The sequence below is a fragment of the Thermobia domestica genome, chromosome 3 (genome assembly GCF_964235325.1).
Source record: "Thermobia domestica chromosome 3, izTheDome1.hap1.1, whole genome shotgun sequence".
NCBI classification, from domain to species: Eukaryota; Metazoa; Arthropoda; class Insecta; order Zygentoma; family Lepismatidae; genus Thermobia; species Thermobia domestica.
Genome location: NC_137456.1, coordinates 84,780,849 through 84,807,104, shown reverse-complemented (window position 1 = coordinate 84,807,104; position 26,256 = coordinate 84,780,849). Strand labels below are relative to the sequence as shown.

General features: G+C 34.9%; 1 protein-coding gene across 1 annotated transcript in view; it reads right to left on the bottom strand.

The window, feature by feature from the left end:
- swi2 (Protein singed wings 2) overlaps positions 1 to 26,054 on the bottom strand; it is a 201,970-nt gene extending 175,916 nt beyond the window's left edge. The window contains exons 1-2 of the mRNA XM_081751203.1: positions 25,938 to 26,054; positions 25,049 to 25,833 (exon numbers count right to left, since the gene is read on the bottom strand). Of these exons, the coding sequence (XP_081607329.1) occupies positions 25,049 to 25,113 (65 nt within the window). The 5' untranslated portion in view covers positions 25,114 to 25,833; positions 25,938 to 26,054. The remainder of the gene's footprint in view (positions 1 to 25,048; positions 25,834 to 25,937) is intronic.
- Between the last annotated feature and the right edge of the window lie 202 nt (positions 26,055 to 26,256).

The following is a 26,256-nucleotide window of genomic DNA, read 5'->3' as shown; positions in this document are numbered from 1 at the left end:
TTACTTTGCCATGCTATAAGTCAGTGTTGCACAACCTTTTTTTGTATTTGCTCCACAGCATAAATTATCTCGACTAAACAAGGCACACGAAATTACACCATTGCTTCAAAATAATACATTCAAAAAGTAGAGTAAACAGTTGGAGATAATCCCCAAGTTTTACGATTGTTGCGTTCTGTAAGGAAAGAAGTGACCAGAGCTTATTGTTTGTGTAATAATAATAATAATAATAATAATAATAATAATAATAATAATAATAATAATAATAATAATAAATTCTGACCTTGTTGAAAAAAAAAACATATTAGTTACATCCGAAAGCTTAAAACAGTAACATATAAACAAGAAATTTCACGAATAATTTTTAGCGACTTCTCGCCAGAATTAGAGCAATTTTATCTTTCCGTTAGCGACTTTTTTGTGTCAATGTTTTGGCAACATTGAGGACAAATGACAATTGCTTTTAGGTGGACCTTCACCTGGGATGTTCTCCTAGAATTTGGGACCATTTGCAACATAATATGTCAATAAGGGTCATTTTTGAGCTATGACGTTTCTATCAAGGCTACAATTTTATTAAATAAATGTTTCATTAGCAACCCAACAATATGGGACAAATCGTCCTGGGAAATCCAGTCAGGACAGTTTATTCTTGAGAGTTTATTATCAGCTGCTTTTCTCTAAAAACAAGAAAAGAAAAGAAAAGGAAAGAAAAAGATTCAGCGAACTTTATTCATATTTCATAAACAAACTATTTGGTAATAACTGTTGCACGACATGATTTATTTTTTAAAATGGAAGTGAGGAAGTTTAATACAGTGACCCGTTTTATTACATTTTTCCGTTTTCATATATATCTTTTAGTTTTTTTCTACATTAATTATTTTAAATCATGGCCATGCGACTCATAGAAGTCATTGCTACAACACTTCTTGAAATAGCTAGTACATGGAGATATAATTACATTTCTTAACTTGTATAAAACAGACTTTTCTGAAGAAGGAGGAGGAGGAGAATTGTCACGACGGAAAGTTTTCAAAAAGAACCATCATGTTCCATAGTATACGACATTTAAGTGTATTCCGTTCAATTTTGAAGCAGCCAAATATCACGAGGCGTTATTTCATCATACATAGTCACGCGTTTTCTTTTCGATAACGGGAGCATTGGGAAGGTGTGGGAGCAGATCTATTGTTGAATGGCTGACCAGAGTGCAATGTCTGGCTTCCTCCGTGTTACTCATCAATGGGGGAGGAGGCAGTCTGTCGGAAGACTTTCACTTTGTGGCTCGCAAAATGAGGTTAATTATTAGTTCATGATCATGGCCTTGAACACAGAACGGAGGCGGAGAGAGAGAGAGAGAGAGAGAGAGGCGATAATAATCGAATGAAAACAGAAGTGTTAATGTCAGGTCACAGGATCGCTAAACAACGGTTCTTCATTCCAAAATATAGATTGGAGCGCAAGTATTCAAAGAAACACACTATTAAAAATAAAAAAAAAATAAAAAAAGGAGGGGAAGAGAATACATTCCAAGAAACTATATTACATTTCGTTTTAAATAGAACATACACTGATGACACGGAAAATTCATGATCCAGTGATACGTTAACTTCCACAGAAAAGATTATGTAGAGAAATCGTGTCATTTAACGCATATCTACGCATAAACCTTGATTTTACGTACTTCGTGTCCTGTGAATTTGAATATCAGGAACAATTCATAGGTAAAATACATATAGGCCTATATGGCGTAGAATTTCCCAGATTGTATACGCTGAAAATTTTGGTGAAAATTTTTGATCTATCGCTATTATTGCTAATAGTGATTAATATTGTGATTGGTATTTCAATGATTCTTTAAAATGTGATTTTGCGCAAAATGCTTTGAGGACATATTAGTGGGTATTTGAACTTCTTTTGTTGTTTTAAATACACATTTTCTTGAGTTTACAAAAATTGTAGTAGGGCCTAATCTGCGTTCCGAATATATTCTGAATGTTTGGTTGGTCATATTGGAGTTTTGTGTTCCTTTTAGCACCGAGGCTACATCAGACATGGATTTACAGTTTAAGGTAGAATCGGAACCACCATAATGCCTTCAATACCAAATCTTTCAACTAACCCGAACTTAGTGCGCGGAACTATACCAGCGGGAAGGGCTTCTGAATGTTTGGTATTTAATATCTGAAAGAGCAAAGTGTGTTCGGTGAGGAATGAATACTAGATTCGTACTTTGCATCCGGAAAGGTAGACTTTTTAAAAATGAAAATCTTCTATATATTTCCCAAAATCACCTCTAGATATTTTCCCAAAATCACCTCAAAAAACTATCTTATTATTTCCAAAGTCGAGGCCTATCTAAACTGTTTCCTCTTACTCGAAGATGAATGTTTCCGAAACCGCTTCTATAGAGGGTGAACCATTTATCTTGAACTTTATATAACTTTTAAAGTAATAGAGACAAAAATCTGAAAATTTGCATATTATATAGGAAGAATCTGTTTCACATACTATGGAATATTACCAGATTAACAGCGTTGCCAATCCAGCATGAAGTTATATTTCTTCAAAGGGTATTACTTTTTTTAAAAAAAAAAGGACGCTACTTCAATTCTATATGTTAGACAAAAACTTACAATAAACCACGTTACTCACTATTACAAACCAATGACGCTACAGCATCACAGACATCCATTTTTTAAATTTTTTTTGGAACCCTCGCAAGCAAGGCGGATGGAGCAATACGCATCGAGAATACCTTAGTGTCGAATATTATGACCATATTGTTTTCTATAAACGATAAATCATAATGCCATTTACAGCAATTTGATATACGAGTATCAAATTGTTCCGAAGATATGATGAACATTGTTAAAGTTTGCAAGACTGTTTAAGCTATTCAATTTCGAAAAATTGTAATTAAAATTAAAGAAAAAAGAAAAAAAAACTATTGATGTTGTGTTGTGTAAGGAAAGAAAACCAGTAATCGATTTAAACAATTTCCTACAAGTACGTCATTTTAAGCAGTATAGTAATTTCCACCCATGCTTTTCATATCCCCAGAACGATTTCAGATATCAAATTTCTGTAAACGGCATTGATGAATTGGAAACCATGTACGTGATTGGATGTGATACTTATCTACGCAGTTTTTCGGAATAAAGTCGTTTGAAAAAAGTCGAATTTTCAATCGATTATAACTTTATGCCTACTTATTCGAAATACGACATATATCATAATCATAATATTTGATACTAAGGTCCTTTGAATGTGCATTATTCTGCTCGTGTCACTTGAATTATTACTTTTCTAGATGGGTCCAAAATTTGGATGTGTGTGTGATACTGTATCGTCCTTATTTGTTACACTGGATAATAAGTGAGATACGGTAAACAAACAAAATCCTAAATCCCAAATTTTCCGAAAGTTGTCCATTTGATTCATTCATTCTTTTTTTCTTTTTTAAATCGAGATTTAAATGGTTTTGTCATACTCAAAAACGGTACATTCATTTTATGCAAAGGAAATTGTAGGCATTTTTTAAAATAAAAAAAATACGATTTAAACATCCAACCAAGTAAGTATATATATATATATATATATATATATATATATATATATATATATATATATATATATATATATATATATATATATATATATATATATATATATATATGCTTACTTGGTTGGATGTTTAAATCGTATTTTATATATATATATATATATATATATATATATATAGAGAGAGAGAGAGAGAGAGATGAGATCTTTCACTTTAATGTCTCACGTTATGCCTTTTAGGGCAAGGCAGACGAATGATTAAGGCAAGTGAATGATGATGGAAGAATCGGTAGAATGATGATGATGGAGAAAACTGGAGTACCCCGAGAAAACTGATGAATACGACCTTGTCCACCACAAACTTACTTGGTTGTGATCGAACCAGGGACCCATGCACCAGAGATACACCCTCTACCACTGAGCCAAAGAGGCTCCCATAAACAATAAAGAATTTGTAGCTTTATAAGTAGTTGATCTTATAAGTAGCCTATCTTTTGCGTACGAAGTTCATTTAAACATATTTATTCTCAGGTATTAACCTTGCAGCTTCCCTTGAATCTCCCATTTCCAGCGAAATGCTTTTAAAAATCTTCATTTTCGTTCTTCCTTTCCCCTCTCTGCTTTATAACTCAAAAGATAGTAGCTACTCGTAGTACTATAAACTGCGTATACAACTTCTTTCTTTTCTTCTTCTTTTTTCTTTATACAGTAAGGACATGTTCTCATGGAAGAAAAATAACATCATCTCTAGGAAGCAGTAACAAATAAAATTAATGGCGTACATAATATCGCTCATTAAGTGAAAGAGACATGTTTGAGATTCCCGGGTCCATTCTTTGCCTCAAAAAAAAAAAGATTCGTGCTTGGAAGGATATATGAGCAGATATCAGCTACTTTGTATTCAAAGCCCGAAGAAATGCGAAGGCGGATTTGAAAGCAAAACATGAGAAGGAAAAGGTAAAAGAAAGAAAGAAAGAAACTTAATAAATGTTGGAATATGTCCAATCTGAACCTTTCCCAACATGAATCACGCATGAGACCCAAAAGTGACTTCCTTCTTTCGTTTGCTACCGTCAAAGGTATTCCAAAAGAAAGAAAGAAAAAATACATGGATGCATGACATCATATGGACATCTTGCTCTCTAAACAGTAATTCAGATCTCTCTCACTGTCTTTGTCTCTCTTCACAACACATACAGTAAGTACTTCAATCTGCAGGTTTTTGTGTAGATATATACAGGTAGTTTAAGCATTTTCAACTAAGATTTACTAGTACTCATACTCAGGACCGCCCTAGGCAATTTGCCGGCCCCCTCTTTCTCCAGAAAGAACAAATCTTAAATGTCAGGATTTTAAATATGCTATTCCTCCATAAACAACGAAGGGGAGGGAAAGTGTACTTGCACTCAGAAAGGCCAAATCACTACAATTATAATCACGTTGTGTCTGTTTTTTTAAAAATAATAATCTATTACGTAAGTGAACGATAAAGCAAACCTGCAGGGGAAAGATGACAATTCCTTTTATAGAATTCAATATCGAGCTTCCATTTCAATATATCTGTTTGCAATTCCAGTGCAACTACCTAGCTCTTTTATCTTTATTTCTTGATTTTCCTTCTACATCTGTTAAAAAAATAAGACTTGTTTCCACCTTCAATGATAAGCAACTTGCTTCTGACAAAGACAAGACTAAGTTTCATATCAAAACTGTAATAACTAACTAAATGAACAGGTGTTCGCTCTGTTCGAGATTTGAATTCTTGTATTTGACAAAAATCAAGCAATTTATGCTGGGGTTTGTTTGACCATTTGCTGTAGCACTGTCCATGTGACAAACTAATGCGACTTTAAACATGATTTATTAATGTGGCATTTAAATAAGTTAGCTTAACACATTTAACTATCATTCTCATGAAGTCGGTTTCGAACAAGAAATATTTATTTTAAATAATATAGTTATGATAGATTTTGCCGTCCCGTGCAAATGCACATGTTGCACATATAGTAGAGCCGCGCCTGCTCACATTTTCATCTTGTTAACCACTACTGTTGCTCATGAAGCGAAAAATTTTCTATTCTCGTCTTACAAGGGAACCTTCCGAAAATGATAGTTGCAGTGAAAGATATAGATTATACCAATTGAAAGAGCTGTAACAGAGATGAACATTCCCAAAAAATTAGCTGCCCATAGCAATAGGTTCAAGAAATATAAGGGGTGGAAGTTCGGGAAACAGCAAGGTTGGACAAGGGGAAAAAGTGAAAATTCCGCAAACAAAAGGGGGGCACGGCAAAATACAATGCTGACAAGTGATGTATAGAAAGAGACTTGCCACAATAGGGAACAAATCAAGGCCACTAGTAGGGTTAACAGTGTTGCCAACTGCAATGAAAAGTACATGTTTTACAAAGAGCACTATATGAATTGAGTGCAATATTCAGTGTCATGTAGAGCATAAGATATGGCGTGTATAATCAGTGGTACAATCTAACAAAAGAAAATAGAAAAAACAGAAGTACGAAAAATACGGAAAAGACGAAGTTGGCCATAATGCGCCACATTTGATCACGAGCTGTGCATATTAGAATGAACAAAACAAGAAGCACCGACTATGCAGGAAACCGACGTACCTAGAGTCGATAAGAAAAACGAGTTCCAAAGTTGGCAGCACTGGCCATGAACATCCAGAGAAGTCTAATATAGTTAGGCCACTCGCTTCACAAAAAGAAAATTCCGGCAACAAGCATCACTCGGAATGCATCAATGCTAGAGTTATTGAGGCAATGCCAAGTCGGGGAACATGAAATGGTTGGGTTGAGCCAACAACCTATAATAGAAGTAAACATTATATCATGGTTGGGTCGTATGTGGGAATATACAGGGTGTCCCACCAAACTTTGTGACCTGAAAGATTTGAGAAACGAACAAAAATGTGACGGATCCAGTTGTGCAGGAATGTACCAGTGTCAGGAGGGGATAAAAGTCTGTGAGAAGCAAGTGCTCCCAGGATCCCCATCATAGGGCTCCAGGAGCCAACCTCAAACTTTCAAATGGCAACAGGAACCGAGTGGTACCTCCCTCGATAGATCATGGAACGTGCAACAACACATATAGGAAACATTTGCTATATGAAGCATGTTTCTCATAATGGCCGCCACAAATATATGTTGTGTCTTAACATGGCATCGAACATTGTGATATCAAATTGCTGCGAAGCGAAAAGAGATGTTGCAAATCCAATTGCACAGGAATATACTCATGTCGAGGGTCAAGAAAACTTTATAAGAAGCAAGTCCCCAGGGTCCCCATCATAAGGCTCGAGGGGTCAACCGCAACATTTCAAATGGGATACAACACCGCCTATAAGAAACATTTGCCATATGAAGCACGGGTTTCAAAATGGCCCCCAAAATGCACGTTGTTCTTGTCACCGAGCAGATATTTTTGGCGTCCATTTTGAAATCCCATATAGTAAATATTTTTGATATGCGTTGTTGCATATTCCATGATTTATCGAAAGAAATGTAACTCGACCGATGGTGCTATTTGAAATTTTGAAGTTGGCCCCTGGGACCCTATGATGGGGGACTTGGGGACACTTGCGTCTCACAGAAGTTTGTCGCCCGCTGACATGGGTACATTCCTGCACAACTGTATGTGTCACATTTTTTTCGCTTTGAAACTATTTCAGTCGCAGAGTTAGGCGCGACACTCTGGATATATCACATAGACGGTGATAGTACTGCAGAGAGCAACACACAGCAGATCAAGCCTTTGATTATGTTTGCTTTCTACACGTGTGGATATGTAACAGAAAGACCACCAAAGGTTCCGACACCTCTAAAGTACTGTTTCGAGACATTCCCAGGCGATCATTGTACCATGTGTGACGGATTGGCAGTATTCCGCTGTGCTTACTGCAAATGTATCTTCTGTTTGGACCATTGTCTCATCGAACAATTGCACGTACAATGTGGACGAGCATGTACAAATGATGCGAAGGCTAATGCCTCTTGCCGAATTTTCTTTTTTTGTGGAGCGAGTGGCCTAACTATATTAGAATTGTCTGGATTTTCATGGCCAGTGCTGCCAACTTTGAAACTCGTTTTTCTTTTCGACTCTAGGTACGTCGGTTTCTTGCATAGTTGGTGCTTTCTTGTTTTGTTCATTCTAATATGCACAGCTCATGATCAAATGTGGCGCATTATGACCAACTTCGTCTTTTCCGTATTTTTCGTACTTCTGTTTTTTCTATTTTCTTTTGTTAGATTGTACCACTAATTATACACGCCATATCTTATGTTCTACATGACACTGAATATTGCACTCAATTCATATAGTGCTCTTTGCAAAACATGTACTTTTCATTGCAGTTGGCAACACTGTTAACCCTACTGGTGGCCTTGATTTGTTCCCTATTGTGGCAAGTCTCTTTCTATACATCACTTGTCAGCATTGTATTTTGCCGTGCCCCCCTTTTTTGCGGAATTTTCACTTTTCCCCCTTGTCCAATCTTGCTGTTTCCCGAACTTCCACCCCTTATATTTCTTGAACCTATTGCTATGAGCAGCTAATTTTTTGAGAATGCTCTTCTCTGTTACAGCTCTTTCAATTGGCATAGGCCATATCTTTCACTGCAACTATCATATTCGGAAGGTTCCCTTGTTAGGAACGAAATGATAAGTACATTTTTTTTTTATTTTCAGACGAGACGAAAATTATATGACAATTCTTCTCCCTTTCGAGTTGAAGCGAGAAATTTCACACGTTTCCTGGGTAACAGTAGTTCACCCAAGTCTTAGGCCTCAAACTCCTGTTTTAGTGTTGAACGATTCATAGAATAAAATAAAAACTATAAAGTAATTAAAATATTTGTACAAACGCAATGAAGAGCATTTATCAACGTTTAAAGATACACAACTCATTACAAAATGTAGCTACTCAAATAATAAATATGGTTTTTAAATGTTGTTATAGGAGCCTATCATACTTCTTGTAGACCTTTCGTGACGCAAAAGAATTCGGATAACATCTGGATGAAACTGAGAAAAAAAATCAGGATAAATTTTTGACCAATTTACAAAACAAGATGAGATTTTTTTGTTTTTAGAATCGAGACGAGATGGGAGAAAAAACTATATTTCATTATGTTTTATCTCGTAAGCAAATACTATTTATCACAATAAAAAATTAAATATTCGTCTCTCTAATTTAATGGATTTTTTTAAATCTAATAGGATTGAATTATTTTGAATGACAATATAAGGGTCAAAAATAGTGATCTATTGAATATTGGCGCTCTTTTAAACTTACCTTAAAGATAGGACAAATTGGAAATGAGTTTTATAAATAATAAATATTTTGTCTTTGTACTGTACAAGTTACTAGAAAAAACGGTGCATTATTCTGTCTTATTCTGTCTCTGTGATACCTTAGGACGCGAAGAAAACTTTGTGTAAGTGTGTGTAAGAGGAGAAGGGGCTTTCTAGGATTGCCCAGAAGATGAAACGAGACATTTTCGTGACAAGATAAGAATTTTTCCAATAGAAACAGGTCCATCTTTCCGAGACGAGACATCACTTCCATTACATCTTTTGGAGACGAGACGATTTCAACTCTTGTCTCATAAGCAACTTTAGGGGGATTCAGTTACAGTAAATCAAAATAAGGAAATTGCAGATGTAAGGTTGGTTGATTGAAAAACAGCTGATCTTAACCAGCGGTGAATTTCGATATCTTGAGGCCTTAGATAATTTTTAAACCTGAGCCTTTCCTCTTCTGGATAGAAGAACAAGTTACGTGGGGACACCAATACTATTTAAACAACTTTGCAACAGATTAAAAAGCGTAAATGCAGAGGCGGATCCAGAGGGGGGCAATCGGGCGATCACCCCCTCCAGAAGGGGAAACTTTTTAATTTTATATAGGCCTATAAATAAAACCCATCCCAGAGCATTGGAGCTCTTAAAAGTGGTTCTAAGTAGCAGTATTGCAACCCACCGCTTCCCCCAGAAATCCATCCTGGACCCGCGCCTGGTATGTTCACAAAACGAAAATGCATCTTAGTACTTATTTTTTAAAGCTTAGTCACGAAAATTATTTAATAACAGTAAGAACATAAAAACGACACTAAAATATTGGGGAAAAGCAGAAATATTAGCTGTCTAAACGACAATATTTCGGTTATTGAATATGATCTTGGTTCAAACCCATAAAGAATCTCGAGTATTTAAGCTGAAGATGTTTAGGATTTAGATGAAGCATTTCCTAAAACTTTTAGGTCTACTTTATATGGGTCAAAATTCTTTAATTAATGTATAGGCATGTTACGTTAATAAAGTCTAATCAAGTTACATTCTCTTTAAGAACTGAATCACATTTAAAAGAAATGATTAGGTCTACATATTTCCATCACATATACAGTTGATATCACACTTCGGCGCCATTGTGCTAATATTTTAATCTAAACTTGTTCCGCACGTAATTACTTTGTTAACGTCTATTAAGCAAAAACACCTTGTCAGTCATTCATTGCATTCTCCATTACAGATTAACCTGTCACAGGCTAGAGATTTAAGACTCATTTCGCACTAGTAATGAATCAGACATTTGAATTTCAAACGATGCAATAACGTAAAAGTGATACCGTTTACTACTAACATTCTCTGATCTTTTTAACGACCACTTTCAATTTTTAACATTCTACGTTTCTAATAGTCAAAGGTTTTTCTCACAGCTCATAACAGCAAAATTGTTCGTTCACATTCATGGTTACTTTCCTGGTAAACACTTCACATAAACCAATATCAACCTTTTAACGTGTGTAAATATTGTAAAAGCCTATTTTATTTTTTTACTGTTGTTTTACCAGTCATAAAACGAAAATATCACCATTGGTGAACAGAGATAACACTGGTTTTATCGTTCATAAAGTAAAGTGACTGATTTATGGGGGGCTACACACGATAATCAAAAGAGTATGATAATCAAGTGCATATACTACAAGTAGGTCAAAGAGCCAACTTATAGTTTAAACATGTTACAAAACTTGAATTCATACATATTTTGCGTCAGCGTTCCTAAATGACGTGTAGTCGTACCTTGTATTTATTTTGCCAATAAGCGTAAGTTTAGCCTTGTCTGGTCGAAACTATAGTGTGAGCAGTAACACAAGAGTAATCCTTTTGTACGTTATCGTAATTCTATAACCAGGAATTTTAACGAAATTTTAAAATTAAACCTTAGTCGCTTTTTACCTGCTACTTTTACTTTTAATATTGTGAGCCTCAAACACACGGACTAGGATTGAGCCAGGAATGTTTCAAACTAGATATGAACGCTATGTCACTGAACTACTGGAAACACTCAAGAACTTCAAGAGGTACATTTCAGTGTGCCTAAGAAATACAGAACACTTGCAAAACACACAGCAATATTTTTTAAAAATCTTTTTTATAATTTGTCAATAAGAGGCTTACGAAAATTTGCAATTAAGCGTAGAATCTAAATAGAGAATCGAACCCAGTCTTCTTAAGTAAATTAATGCTTGAAATGACATGCAGTAATATTTGGCATATTATATTACGGTTCTCATATAAAGGATAACAAAATACTAAGGTTAGAACCAACAAAACAGACAGAAAGTGTTTATAAGATGGGTCTAAAAGTGATTCTCCACACAGTTAACAAGGTGCGAAATTAGGTCGATGGCAAGTATTTTGGCAACGTACCACGGTGAAGATTTATGTCAGGTGCGTTGAACTAATTTACAAGAGCAGAACAGGCAGATACACTCAGAGGATTGCAAAAGAAAAGACAAGAGATTTATTTCTTTCTTTTTCTGTTTGTAACACATGAGTGTGAGATAAAGTTTGGTATTTGTAAGTTGAATCTTGTGTTATAGAGCAAGCATGGAGTATTCTAGTAGCTTTATGACAAATATGTTGCCCGGATTGGACTATTCGCTTCATGCTTATGATTGGAACAGGAGGATCCGGATAATCTTTATTCCGCCTTGCGCATACATTATGAATAGCATAACATTTAAAGAGAATATAACGAAATAAAATATATTTCAAGATTTCAGTTTTGGTGCTGTAATCTAACAGGGATTCTTCTAATCAGGAATCAAACCTATGAATCTGGCTAAAAACTAAAAATAATACAAAATTTATAAATTTTCTTTTGCTTGTTTTTTCATAAGTGAAAGGAGATAAAGACATGCTATTCACTAGTCATAGATAATGTTATTCTACAACAGAAAATATGAACCTGAAGAATTTTTAGTGTTGCTATCCATAGAAATTACAGTGTTGCCAGAATAACATTTCCCCCAAAATCTAAGCGACTAGAGGATCGAAGTCAACTGCATTTGATTACGTATCATGCTGTCTTGGAATTCTGTGAACTATTTTTTAAATAATAGTTGTATTTAGTTTGTATTTAACATACAGTTATTAAAATTAAATAATAATGTTATTTACTAGGTTAATAATGCTAAGTCCAAACTCAATTTACAGTCTTGGTGCTTCGTGAATAGAAAGTTTAACGGCAATCAGACAACTACCATCAATCATTTTTGAAGTAAAAAAAATCTTAGCAGAAATTAAATAGAACACGCGTAACGTTAGTTGTATTAATGTAGACTATATATGCGAAATCTTTTTCTCTTTTTAATTCGGAAGAAGAATTCAGCCGAGATAATATTTGGGAACACGATACAGAAAAAATGACAACTTTCCACATCGCTCTAAAACTTACAGATTTTCCAACACACCTCCTAGTGGATACCAATGCAAAATAAATATGATTATGCCAGTAGTAAAAATACCTGGGTAGTATTATTAGTGACGATATTAAGTGCGATCGTGAAATAATAGTAAGGATAGGAATGGAGAAAAACGCCTACTTTGAGGAAAGAAGAGGGAAAAAAGACTATTTTGTGGGACCTTGAACAAAGAATTGAGAAAAAAAACTCATAAAATACATGTGGAGTACTGTACTGTATAGGGCAGAAACATGTACATTATGGAAAAACGATGAAAAACGACTGGAAGCTTTCGAAATGAAGGTGTGGAGAAGAATAGAGAGAATTAGCTGGGTCGAGCAGAAAACGAATGAAAGGGTGTTAGAAATGATGGGGGAGGAAAGAACAATTTTAGATAGACTATTATTAAGAAGAGGAAGAGAAACTGCTTGGGACATTGGGTAAGAAGGAATTGTATCATGGGGGACGTGCTAGATAGGGATGCGCACGAGACAAGATTTGTGTCTGTCTCGTCTCGAAAATGTGCTGTAAAAGTGATGTCTCGACTCGAAAAATGTATATTTCTCTATTGCAAGAGCTGTGTCTCGACTCGAATTTTGTTAGGAAAATCCTGTCTCGACTCGTCTCGTGCGCATCCCTAGTGCTAGAGGGTATGGTGCCAGGAAAGGGTGGGAGGGGCCGAAGGAGACTACAATTAATAGACGATATAAAAACAGGAAAATCATACGAGAAGACGAAGAAGTTAGCGGAAGAGCGTGGAGCATGGAAGTTTCTCAGTTGCGGCAAGTGACCTGCTAATAGTGGCAGAATACCTATGATGATGATGATAATGAAAATGTGTCCAAGCTTGGATAAATTTATACCCGCACTTTTTATGGAATTTGGGGATAACGAATCCAATGAAACTATTTCTAAACCTATCCATCTATGACGTCACGAGAGAAATGACCTCAAAGTTGGGATATAACGTTTATGCCAATAATAAAAGTGTCAGCGTTTGGATACAATTGTAATTGCATTTTTTTTTTCTGATTTGAGAATGCTGAATGGAACTATTTTTAAACATACGTGTCCATAGTGTGCCTAAAAAATTGGTCTCAAGTTTAGAGTATAAATAAATATAAATATCTCATATTTACGAGGCAAATTTTCTCGTAACCATATTGAAGGGGTATGTTTGAAATAACCCCCATCGGATTCAGGATCACCAAATTAGTAAAAAAAAAGACATATCCAAGAGTAGGCATTTTTCTACTATAGCAGCATGATTGTTAGTATTTTGGGTTTGCTATACACTTGCATAATTTCATCCGTTTTATCAAAATCCTTATTCATTTATTTACCATCTGAATGCCGTTTCTCGCACGCAAAGAATAGCTTTTATCCAAAATATTTGAAATGTAAAATTGAGTTCTCCTTTCTCCTTAAGATATACAAGGTGACAATTATTTAATGACCACTTTTACATTGTAAATTTTGTGGTACTATTTTTTTTCCTTTTTAGATTAAGATAAAGACAAACATTTGCAAAATTTATAAGTGTAACATGGAAAGGTGGATGACAGAAGAGCGAGCAGCAACAGTGGAATTTTATTTCGCTAGCAATTACTCAGTTATCACTGCTCAAAGAAGGTTTCTCGTTAGGTTTGATGTGCGTGCAGCTCCTTGTCGGAAATCAATTCTGCGATAAGTTGAATTTCATAGAAACAGAGGCAGTGTGATAAATGCTAAACGTACGAGTAGGCGTAGGTCTGTATACAATGAAGAAACCGTTGAATGTGAACCGTTGAAAATATATATATATATATGCGTGTGTGTGTGTTTTAACTCCTGAGTTACAGCGTCAAAACCCTAATGTTAGGGGTATGTTGTTTCAGCAAGACAGTGCAACAAGTTACACAGTTCTTGAATTACTGCAACAGACATTTCCGAATCATGTGATTTCTCGCTTTGGTGACATTGAATGGCCTTCCCGTTCCCCAGACTTAATTCCTTCAGAATTCTCTCTATAGGACTATTTAAAGTCTAAAGTTTATGTCAATAAACCAAACAACGTAGAGGACCTGAAGCTGCCATAAGAAATGAAATCCACTTGGTAACCAAATAAACACTTTCAAAAGTTATGGATGACGTGTTAGTTCGTTGTCAGAAGTGCATACGATTCAAGAAAGCATACCTCAAGTCTGTCTTTTCCAAAACATAGGCAACGTTTGTTAATGTTCTGTATTTTCATGTATCATACTACTTAGTACTTTAATTTTGTAGCTGAAAGTTTCACACGAATTAAATTATACTAAATATAAATATGGTCATTAATTAATTGTCACCTTGTATAGGGTTCTATATTATTCATCGCTTAGGATGCGTTTTTCAATCAAAATTAAATGATAAGAACCCAGGTCAAGTGGAAAACACTGAAAGCTAGATTTTACTTTTTAAAAAAACTCAAGCCAACTGACAACTACTGAATGTTAAAAAAATCATTTCAAACCGTTCAGTTGTATTTCCGTGAAAAGGAGATATACAAAATCGAAAATATAGAAATTTTCGAAAAAGCAGGGTCACTTTCAGTTATTTTCAAGAGTGTGTCGTGTGATGCTCTGTTATTATTATTATTATTATTATTATTATTATTATTATTATTATTATTATTATTATTATTATTATTATTATCATTATTATTATTATTGAATATAATTCCTTTACCTTCTTTGGATACGTATTTTAATTAAAGTGCAATGATACAAACCGATTTCTAGCCAAATGCTACATTCAAAAATTCATTTCAAACGGTTCAACCCTTCTTCTGTGCTGACGTAACAGCCAATGTCCATTTAAATTTTTAACATAGATTTATCATAATTATTTACTAATAAAGTTCAGATACAGTTGTGAAACCATTTTATACGACCTAAATATTGAAGATAGAACCATAGTATTTACCTAATGCAACTGAGGAGAAACCCTAACAACCTCAGTTAAAATAGTAGGTAGCGGGATTCGAACATTGAACCCTCGCGATTATGAAGCAAGCACGCTAACACTTCACCTGCATATCAAGATCTGAACACCTTCTTCAAGTTAATACAGTGAAACCTCTGAATAACGGACACCAATGGGACATAATTTTTTGTCCGTTACTGAGAGGTTACAGAAATTTAATTTGTCACAACGGTAATTGTATGTAGTAAAATGCTGAAAATACATTATGTATGGACGTAAATACGTAAAATTCAATATGAAAATACTCTATTTAGTACGCATTTGAGTTACTGGGAGGGATGAAGGAGAAATTCATTTCTGTTAAATAATATTATTGCTGGGGGATATGTTAATATATTCGTATACTGCAAAAGATAATGCATGTATGGTAATTTTTTAAGTACATGTCATCACACTAAGCATTTTTCATTTATTTCAAATTCCCAGAACCTTCTCAAAAGATGCGTTAGGAACCAACTAACCAGCTAAACTCTTCTGTTTAGCTCATGTGGTTCGGATTCCACGTTAATCAGTAGGTCCACGTCTCATATAGCCTCGCTGCTGAACGGGACGATAAACTCAAAATCAACTCAACTCAACTCTTCTGTTTAGCACAAAAAAAGCATACTTTTTCTTCTACAAAGGTAATAAAACGCTTTAGCAAGTGTCCACTGAGAATCCTCGGTACGGTTGAAGAACAAACATGTGTTTGTGTATCGCAGAACCGAAAATAATTTCTGTCCGTTATGAAGAGGTTATTGAAATGTTTAGAAAAAAGAAAAGGACTGTCCGCGTCCGTATCTGAGAATGTCCGTAAAAGGGAGGGTTAAAAGGGAGGGTCCGTATTATAGAGGTGTCCGTTATTGAGAGGTGTCCGTTAAGGGTGGTTTCACTGTATTACTTTTAAGTGAGAAAACGTTAGGTACCTGTGTCGTAATGGGAATTAAAAATTGTGAAAGTTTTAAATGTAAAAAGGAATGGAAATCGTTTATACATAATTCGAACATTAATATTAATAGTCTATACCAGTATACGTAGAGCAATTCAAATCTTTGTTCACGGTCAAAGAGAAAGTGTGTTGGTATTTGGATAGGCTAGTGTATTTCTGCTTCTTAATGTATGATTATATTTAGCTAAATCACGCAAATTAACTTGCATAAAATTATTCCTGAAAGCATTCAAGAAGTAGGGCAGCATACGTTAACCTTCACCTGTAATCAGAGGAAAGATATCTCGCCCTAATTGTCTAATAGCCACGCTTGTTGGAAATGACCCATTAAGTACATCGTTAAAATTTTCAACGAAAACGATAAAAACAGTAGATGGTTGCTTCTCAAAACCAAAGTATACACTACCAAGACATGTTGTAAGTATATATATTATGTTCTGACATTTAGAACACACAATATTACCTGTCGCCCGCTCCTTTTCACAGGAAAAAAAGTTTTAGTAGGTCATCGACCAGCTACTTATGTGAGGCTATCGATTAGGGAGGTGTGCAATAGTCTCGTCAAACCTCAAAGCGAAAGGACAGTTCTTTGTTTACATTTGAAAAAGGTGCTTTGGTTCAATTTTTTCCTCAACTTCTGTTGACACGTAATTGTTTGTTCCCTTAACAAATATTATTATTTCCCTAATATTTCATGTGCATTTTCTTTTCGTTCAAAATAATTATACGACAAAAAGAGAATTTAAAAAATTCGAAGAACAAAGCACCTGGGCACGCGACTAATATAAGGCGCTATATGTTCATATAATTGTAAGAAAATATGCATTCTAAACGGGGATGATTCATTGAATAAAGACTAAAATTTACGAGGAACATGTCCTCCAATTATTATTGGATCGTAGGCTGTAGCAAAATTGTCGATTATACTAAAATGGTTTCTTTCCCAGATTTCTGTTCCTCGTATTCTATTTAAATATTTAAATTGTAGAACGCACGATTTAATATTTGAGAGGAACTGACGAAAACTAATTTTCTACGGAATTCTACAATATCATTAGTCAGGCACTCATATATATATATATATATATATATATATATATATATATATATATATATATATATATATATATATATATATATATTTTTTTTTTTTTTTTTTGAGTGGGTCCAATATTACAAGACCAGTATGTCTCAAGAGCGCCGATCCTGGGAGGGCCGGAGCGCCCGGGCCCCTCCAAAGCTCATGTAGGACTCCGCATTATATTTATGAATATATAATATTTGGCATAATTTGAATTCAATTTGTTTTAAAATCCTCATATATGCCTTCTGCATCTCAATGCCCCCACCCCCTAAAGTTACAGAGAAATCGGCGCCCTTGGTATGTCTACGTACTGTCGAACTGTTCTAAATGTTAGGGATTCTCTACCCGAAAAGACGATAAGTAATTGTTAAGTACTGGCACCTATATTCCCAGGATAAAATATAAGAACTTGATAGTTTTATGAAAAAAAGAAAAAAAAGTACAGGTGAAAAGTAAAAACAAATGTTTAGGCTACATCAATAATTTCTCTGTCTAACAGTTATAGCTATATTAAGAAAAGTGTACAAATGAATGTTTGCGGAGGAGGAGGAGTTATTAGTTATTATTATTATTATTATTATTAAATACAAAGTCTAAAGATGAATCATAGATCAATCGATAGATCCAGGGCTGGATTAATCCATCTGGAGGCCCGGGGCTAGAAAAATATGTGGCCCCTGCTGACTTCACCCTAATACATTTTTGGAAAGTACAGTAGGAAAGTTAAGGGAATATGTTTCGTATTTTTGATCATATTTTATTTTAGGATGATGATTATATCTTTATGATTCTTTTTAAATAGCCAGTTGAGATTTTGATCAGAGTAGAGGCCTCTGTCCACCTGAAGCCAGGGGCTATAGACTCCCTAAGCCCCTCCCTTAATCCGGCCCTGGATAGATCCCACTGAGCTTAATAAAATGCTGTGGATAACTGTAAATCCTCATCCGTAGCTTTTGATGAAACCGAGAAACAACGAATTTTCATGCCGCTAAAAAAATTTCGTTAGTTGCCATATAATTAATATTTCTTTTTTTTGTTCGATCAGATTGTTTATATTGCTGTAATAAGATAATACCCTAATAGCATTTTACACTTTTAATAGTCTTAGTCAAACCTTCAAGGCCAAGTTTGTAGGCTTGCACAAGTTTGCATTTGTATGGCTGCAGACCTAGCCAAGGCTATAGCAAACTTGCTAGTTCCTCGATTCCAAGCTTGTTTCGACTTGACAATAATACATAATATAAGGCTAGCATTAAAATTCCTGTAAATTGACACACCTGTATGACTTAAAATTTACACTCGGCGAAGGTATACACAGATAGAACCTGTAACGCTAAATCTAATACACAAGGATTCTTGCGCAGCCTTCATTCTTACATTTGGTCTAATCAGGCAAAACCATATACAGAGAAGATTTCTAAGGTTAAGTCTATCAAGGAAAATTAAGGGCAAACTTAGACTTACTGTAGACGTGCTTGCTTATTGGGTATGTGTTTCACGGAGTCAAAATACAGTACCAAATCATTGTGTCCACAATGCCGGGCTGCCCACAAATGTGAGCAATGATCTCTAATGGGTTAAGAAGGAGATTGTTTGCCTTCATCTAATAGTAACACTCATATTCCTAACTGTGACGCTCATTCTACTAGTAGTTGCCTCTTTAACATAGTAATATTCTTTCGTATGGAATGATTTTTTTTTGAAATCTACCAATTGAAATACTCTAATATCTGATTTGAGGGAAAAAAGTAAATAAATGTAAAAATCACAATTCAATCATTATCAGAAATATTCTCTATTTATCGGCAGGTTATTTTTCACAAGCTGAGAAGCCGCTGATCCCTGCTTCTTGAGACCGCAATTATCGAGTTTATTCCGTCCACATCGGTTGTAGACGACTTCTCCTGGGGCCTCAATGGTTCAATGGCAGACCGCTTAATCTCTGGTGCGGTATGTCGCTAGTTCGATCCTCGGCTACACGAGTTTGTGGAATTTTCTAAAAAGGTTTCGCCTGTTTCCTCCCACATTCACATTCCATCAAGTTCTTCGTACGAGTAATTATTCAACTTCATTAATTACTGTTCTCCATTAGTCTACCTAGGTGACTCAGGTTCGATTACTGATAAAGAGAGCATTGAAATTTGAAAGCATCACGGTGGTTCGAGTTCTATCTTAAAAACTGTAGATCCACGTGTCACGGAGCGACGATGCTGAAAATGGATGTTAAACTTAAAGAACAACAAATAATAATAACATAAACTGTCAAACATCTTTCAGTTTAATAAATGAAATGAAATGAAATCTTTCAGTTTAACGTTTCCCTTTAGGCTACGGGAGACGATGATTAAAGCAAGTGAATGATGATGGGAGAATTGGTGGAATGAGAAAGTGGAAGGAAATAAAAGTACTCCGAGAAAACCCACGAAAAAAATGTTGCCCGCCACAAACTTCCTTGGCCGGATATTGAATTAGAAACTCCAGGCATCAGAGGTAAGCGCTCTACCACTGAACCATCGTGCCCTCTGTCAAATGGTACTTGGCCGGGACTCGAACCAGAAACTTCATGTACCAGAGGTAAGTGCTCTACCAGTGAGCCACTATTGCCCCTGTCATATATCAAATGTATGAAGTCAACAATACAACAAACCAATGTTCTAGGAGTATATTACTTACCCTTTCTCCCTTCTGAGTGTCACTATGTTGAATTTGTTTATTACCGTATAATGTATACCACAAATAATAATAATAATAATAATAATAATAATAATAATATTTTACGTGGCATCCAATTCTCATATGTTCTGAACGTTGTTCGTTTCCTGTTCCTTCACTCGTTAGTTAAATATGAAAAAAAAAAGCCATTTCAATGCATGGGGATCCCGAGTTCGGTCTCAGCTGGAGAAGTAGTGGACAAGAAAGTTCACCCCTAGCGGGATTCTTTCACACTTGTCTCTTAATTCATGTTTCTAAATTTTACGTAATCAAATCTTGAAGAAAACATGAACATACTCAGTGGCGTATAAAAAGGAAATTCGAGATTTAAACTCCTTCAAGCACTATATTATAGTAAAATAAACATGAAAGATATATATATATATATATATATATATATATATATATATATATATATATATATATATATATATATATATATATATATATATATATATAATGTGTCCTGAAATGGTATGCGATTGAGTATTTGGACCGGCTTAATAAAATTTTGCGTATACCAATTGATCACACTGCATACAAACTGCGAGAATAATCAAAAACGCTCAGCTCTTCAGAGGGATTCAAATCCTCGATGGATTTCCCCCTGATAATCCTGTTAACCTACCGCGTCACAATGCTTGACTGCACATCGACTAATCCACAATTTGAAGTGTAATCTGAACCACTGTAGTGCATCCGATAGAGCGCTAGATAAATTCTGTAGGAATCCATGGTAATAAAGTCTCCTTTAAAAAAAGGAAAAAAAAAGCGGGAAACGAACGTGAAACCTTGTGCATTAAAAGCATGAGATTTTTGCGCTAGGCTACGAGGACAGCATAAAATAAGCGAAAGAATATTGTTGAGTTGTAGTTTGCCGTTCTGTTCAGCAGCAGCGAGGTTGCCGTGGCAGCTTTAACGTAGGATCCGAATCACATGAGAGCTCCTCCGTTGCTAAGCGGTTCGCATACGCGCCTTTGGCGTGGGAGACCCGTGTTCGATTCCTGGCGGGAGCTCATGTGGTTCGGATTCCACGTTAATCAGTAGGTCCACGTCTCATATAGCCTCGCTGTTGAAAGGGATGTTAAACTCAAACTCAACTCAACTCAACCCGAATCACATGAGCTCCTGCCAGGAATCGAATCCTTGTCTCTCGCACCGAAGATGCATACATTAACCACATAGTCACGAAAGAGCTAACAATCAAATTGATTGGTGCAACATATAAAATACATAAAATGTATGAATATATGTAGCTATCTTCTATATACATAAAATATATGTATGAATGAATGTTTCAGCATAACTCTGGAATGTCTGAACGAATTTCAATCAAATTTACTACACATGTGACTTACAGTCTGGACAAAAAGTACTGGGTTTAAGATACCATTACCATTGCCTAGAACCCTCCTTAGGGGCGAAATGTAATAATAATAATAATAATAATAATAATAATAATAATAATAATAATAATAATAATAATAATAATAATAATAATAATACCTAATAATAATAATAATAATAATAATAATAATAATAATAATAATAATAATAATAATAATAATAATAATAAGAAGAAGAAGAAGAAGAAGAAGAAGAAGAATTGAAAACGACCAATATTAATGTCGAATTTATTGTTATTGGGTTGCTGACACAAATAATGACACTTCCGATACCGTTAAGACCTAGTTCAGCTCCCAATGGGGGTAAAACCTTCCTTGGACCCTCTAGGGGGAAGGGGATAACATGTAAAAATAATCGAAAACGACGAATATTCGTAACAAATCCATAGTTTTTGGAGCCAATTACATCAATAAGTTAGTGAAATTCCTGATTACATTTAAGTGTAAGTTCAGCCTCCATTAGCACCCCAAGAGGTGGGTAAAAATAATTGAAAATGACCGGCATTAATGTCGAATTTATAGTTTTCTGGGCTGCTGAGATAAATAGTGACTTCGATACCGTTTAAACCAAAGTTCACCTCGCACGGAGAGTAATATACCTATAGCACCGCAAGAGATTGGGTTGGAAACGGATGGCATGTGAAAAATGATTGAAAACTACGGAGTTAGTGTCAAATCCACTAATTTTCCTATCACTGGGATGAATAGTGAAATTCTTCATGTCGGTTTAATCCAAGTTTAGCTCCCATTGGCATGGGAGTTGAGAAGGGGTGATGGAGAATGTCGAAATTAGTGTCGAATCGATAGTTTTCGGGGCCGATAAGCTAATTGGTGATAGTTCCGATGACATTTCAACACAAATTTAGGCAAGAACGAGCGTGCCACCTAGACCAGAAACTGACCCAAAGCGTTGCTCGTACATCAATATATGTACCCTAGCTCTACTTGACCATAAGACATCCTAACCCTACTAGGTGGGGTAAGAAAGGGAGATATGTAATCCATAGTTTTTGGGGTCGGTGTGACGAATACTGGCATTCCTGATGACATTAAGTTTACGTTCAGCCTCCATCGGCATGATTGGTGAGAAAGAATGAAAAATAAAACATCCAAAATGACCGAGAATAAGGATGCGCACGAGACGAGTCGAGACAGGATTTTCCTGACAAAATTCGAGTCGAGACACGGCTCTTCCAATAGAGAAATATACATTTTTCGAGTCGAGACATCACTTTTACAGCATATTTTCGAGACGAGACAGCCACAAATCTTGTCTCGTGCGCATTCCTAACCGAGAATTGTGTTGAATCCCTAGTTTTCATGGTCGGAAGTAACTTTTGGAACATGGTATCAATCTCAAGTTGGGTTTTTATGTCATTTCGATTAAAGTTCGTATTCTATGCGGATAGAATGTTTCAAAATTTATGCTAAAAGTAGAATACCTTATAGGTTCTCATAATTGTAGTTTCATTGGAATGCGTAAGTTATTCTAAGGGGTAAGTGGATTGAAATATTGTCAATAAGCACATTTTCCCCATGCGAAGAATTCAAATATAGGCTACTAGCAGCGTTCACCCCGCTTCGCTGCGGTCACCCCGGAACGCAATAAACTTTGTTACTTAGATAATTTTTACTTTTTCGCTTTCAAGTGATATGATAAAAACCATAGAAGATTGCAGTAAATCTTAACATTATATCGCCTGTCATTTATGTTAACCCGCCCCGCTTCGCTGCGGTCATCCCGGTGCTGGCATATTGTAAAAGTGTCTGTAAAAATAAGCAAATCAATTAAAAAATTTTAAACAGAAGATTCAAGCTATTTTCCGCTGTATATCGCCTGTCATTTATGTTAACCCGCCGAGTGACATGGTCATGCGGGTTGCATATAAATACGTTTATTTTTACCTATGATGAACTAATAACAAAGGATTTGTACGTTATGGACACTTGAATGGTCAATTATCTCAAGACACTGGTAATTAAAAATTAAAGTGATATGATAAAAACCATCTAGGGTCCAAATCCTAATAACCCCCCAAAAATGAAAGAAATTGGTTCAGCCGTATTAGCGTGATGAGCGGACAAAATTTTGTACGTTCTCTTTTATATATATAGATGTATTTTAAATAGTGATTAATTACTACTGTGACATACCTCTATATATATATATATATATATATATATATATATATATATATATATATATATATATATATATAATTTTTTCTACTTCTCCGCCATCTTCAGGCAAATATTTCATGAAATGCGATTTGAAAGAAATCATAATAAGCATATATATTTTTAAACGTATGTTTTATAAAATTATTACGATAAATTGTTTGCAAACGAGTTTTACCATCATTTTAATGTGTAAATAATGGGCCAGGCCAAGCGTATAAGTGCGAGTTCGAATGGTATCAAATAATACGTTATAGAACATAAAATTGCGGTTTCTAATCAACGAAACAGTTTTAGATTTGTTAAAAAATAGTGTTTATAAGTTATGTTAATGATTCAATTTTAGGTAATTATGTGTGTCACTGGAATAATCCAATTTAATCGATATAGACCCTATCTTAGCCAGAAAGTTGTATATTAAATAAATCATTAAAAAAAAAACTGAGGTTTGCATTATACGTTTCCGGCTCCTTTGCATGTAAAGAATACCAATACAATTTTTGAAATCAAATCTTTCACACACAGACACTCACACGCATATGTAGGTGCTAGAAACTGAGGTCCACACTTTCCATTCATAGATTTTTGAATCAAAATATAAAAGCAAGTTTTGTTGAACCAGAGAATACTATAAACACATAAGCATTAAAGTCATTTTATATGTTTGCAAAGATTTGACCTTCCATGGAAAAACTGTAAAAGACCATGGTAATAAAGTCTAATTTTTTTAAAAAGGCAGTTTCCATTAAAAAATAGCTTAATTGATAAGAAGACTGCAAATTTGTTTTTTATGTCGAATTTAACATATTGAATGATGATGTATTGACTATTTCAAAATAACCACTCACGGGACATGAAAAAAATTGGATTGTAGTGTTGACAGGGCTGGATTAAGGGGGGCTCAAGGAGGCTACAGCCCCGGGTCTTAGGTGGATAGGGACCTCCACTCTGATGAAAATCTCAACTGGCTATCTGAAATGAATCATGAAGATACAATCATCATCATAAAATAGAATACGACCAAAAATATGGAACATAGTGCCTTAACTTTCCTACTGCACTTCACAGAAATGTATTGAGGTGAAGTCAATAAAGGCCACATATTTTTTCTAACCCCGGGCCCCAGATGGGTTACTCCAGTCCTGCGTGTTATTACTATTAAATGAATTTAACAAACACATAATCTCTATTTGTGAGGGGATATCTCAATCGATATGATATAAAAAATTGAATAATTTATTCGAATCTTTGAATAATTAAACAATTCTCCGAATATAGTCATTGTTTTTCTGAATCACAATTCGAACAGCAAATAACAGTATAAATGACTAAATATGTTTTAACAGCCCTAATTAGGTACTATACGAATAGGAGTAAGTCTTATAGTATATTATTGTACTTACCCATATCGCAGCATCGAAGATACTGAGTTCCTTACATATTGATGTGATAGATGATTAGATTCCATTTACTTAAGGTTTTACCTGTGTCCTTAAATTACTATATTTGCAGTAAAATTATTGTTCGAATTATAACTATGAGATATAGTTCACTTTATTCCAGTTTTCTCAATTTTTGTTACATGATTAATTCGAACGCACAAGCAAAGTACACAATTAATTTCTTTCATTCATAAACTGTACAGCTCGTTAAAATATTTAGATTTTAACTTCATACATTGTTGTCAAAAGTGTTAGAACTTCAGTTCGAAGCGCACGAAAATCCACGTGCTTTTTCCCGGGCGCGCTAGGTAGCTATCGCACGCTCCGTAAAAGAATAACAACAAATCGCTTGCTCGCTCTGCCTGGGCAACACGACTCTGTTTTCGTTTCGCTTTCTTTCCGGATGGTTCGCATGTGTCGTCTGCTTTCACTTAGTTCCCATGAATCAACATAGATGTCAGGTTATACTGTAACGTGAATAGTTTTCGTGTTGCCAGTACCTTCCAAAATGGTATACGGAACAGCGAAACCTGTTGAATGGAATTGTATTGTCTCTTGATTTTATTTTCTTTCTTTTGAATGGAATTGTATTGTCTCTTGATTTAATTTTCTTTCTTCAAAGTTTTTCACTTAATTAAGATGAAATTCCATTATTAAAAACCAAAGTTTTACGCTAGCAACAAGTGTTCTGCCGAACATAAATTCCGTTAAATGCAGGTTTCCAGGGATGGACCACAGTGGCGGATCTAGAAATAAAAGTAAAAACGGTAGAACGATAAATATTCCTTTTAATTCAAGTTCTAGCCCTAATTCGTTAATCTATCTCAATGAATTATATCATTATACATACCAACTAACGTCGATTTATTCTTTCCTTTATACATATATTATGGATCAATAACAACCATACCGTTTTATGTACGTATCCTCCCAATAATAATGTTTTCCATGACAACATGTCCTATCAATAATAAACTAATAATCTTACTCATGACAACATGTCCTGTCAATAACAGCGTTCCTTCTTTTAATTATATATAAGCTATATGCTTAATTATTGCGCCTCTGATCAATGTTGATAATATAGGTACAGATTAATTATAATAGGGATATATAGGGATATATCGCTGTAAATGTCGCCCAGAACGGGAATTCCGTAACAGTATTAC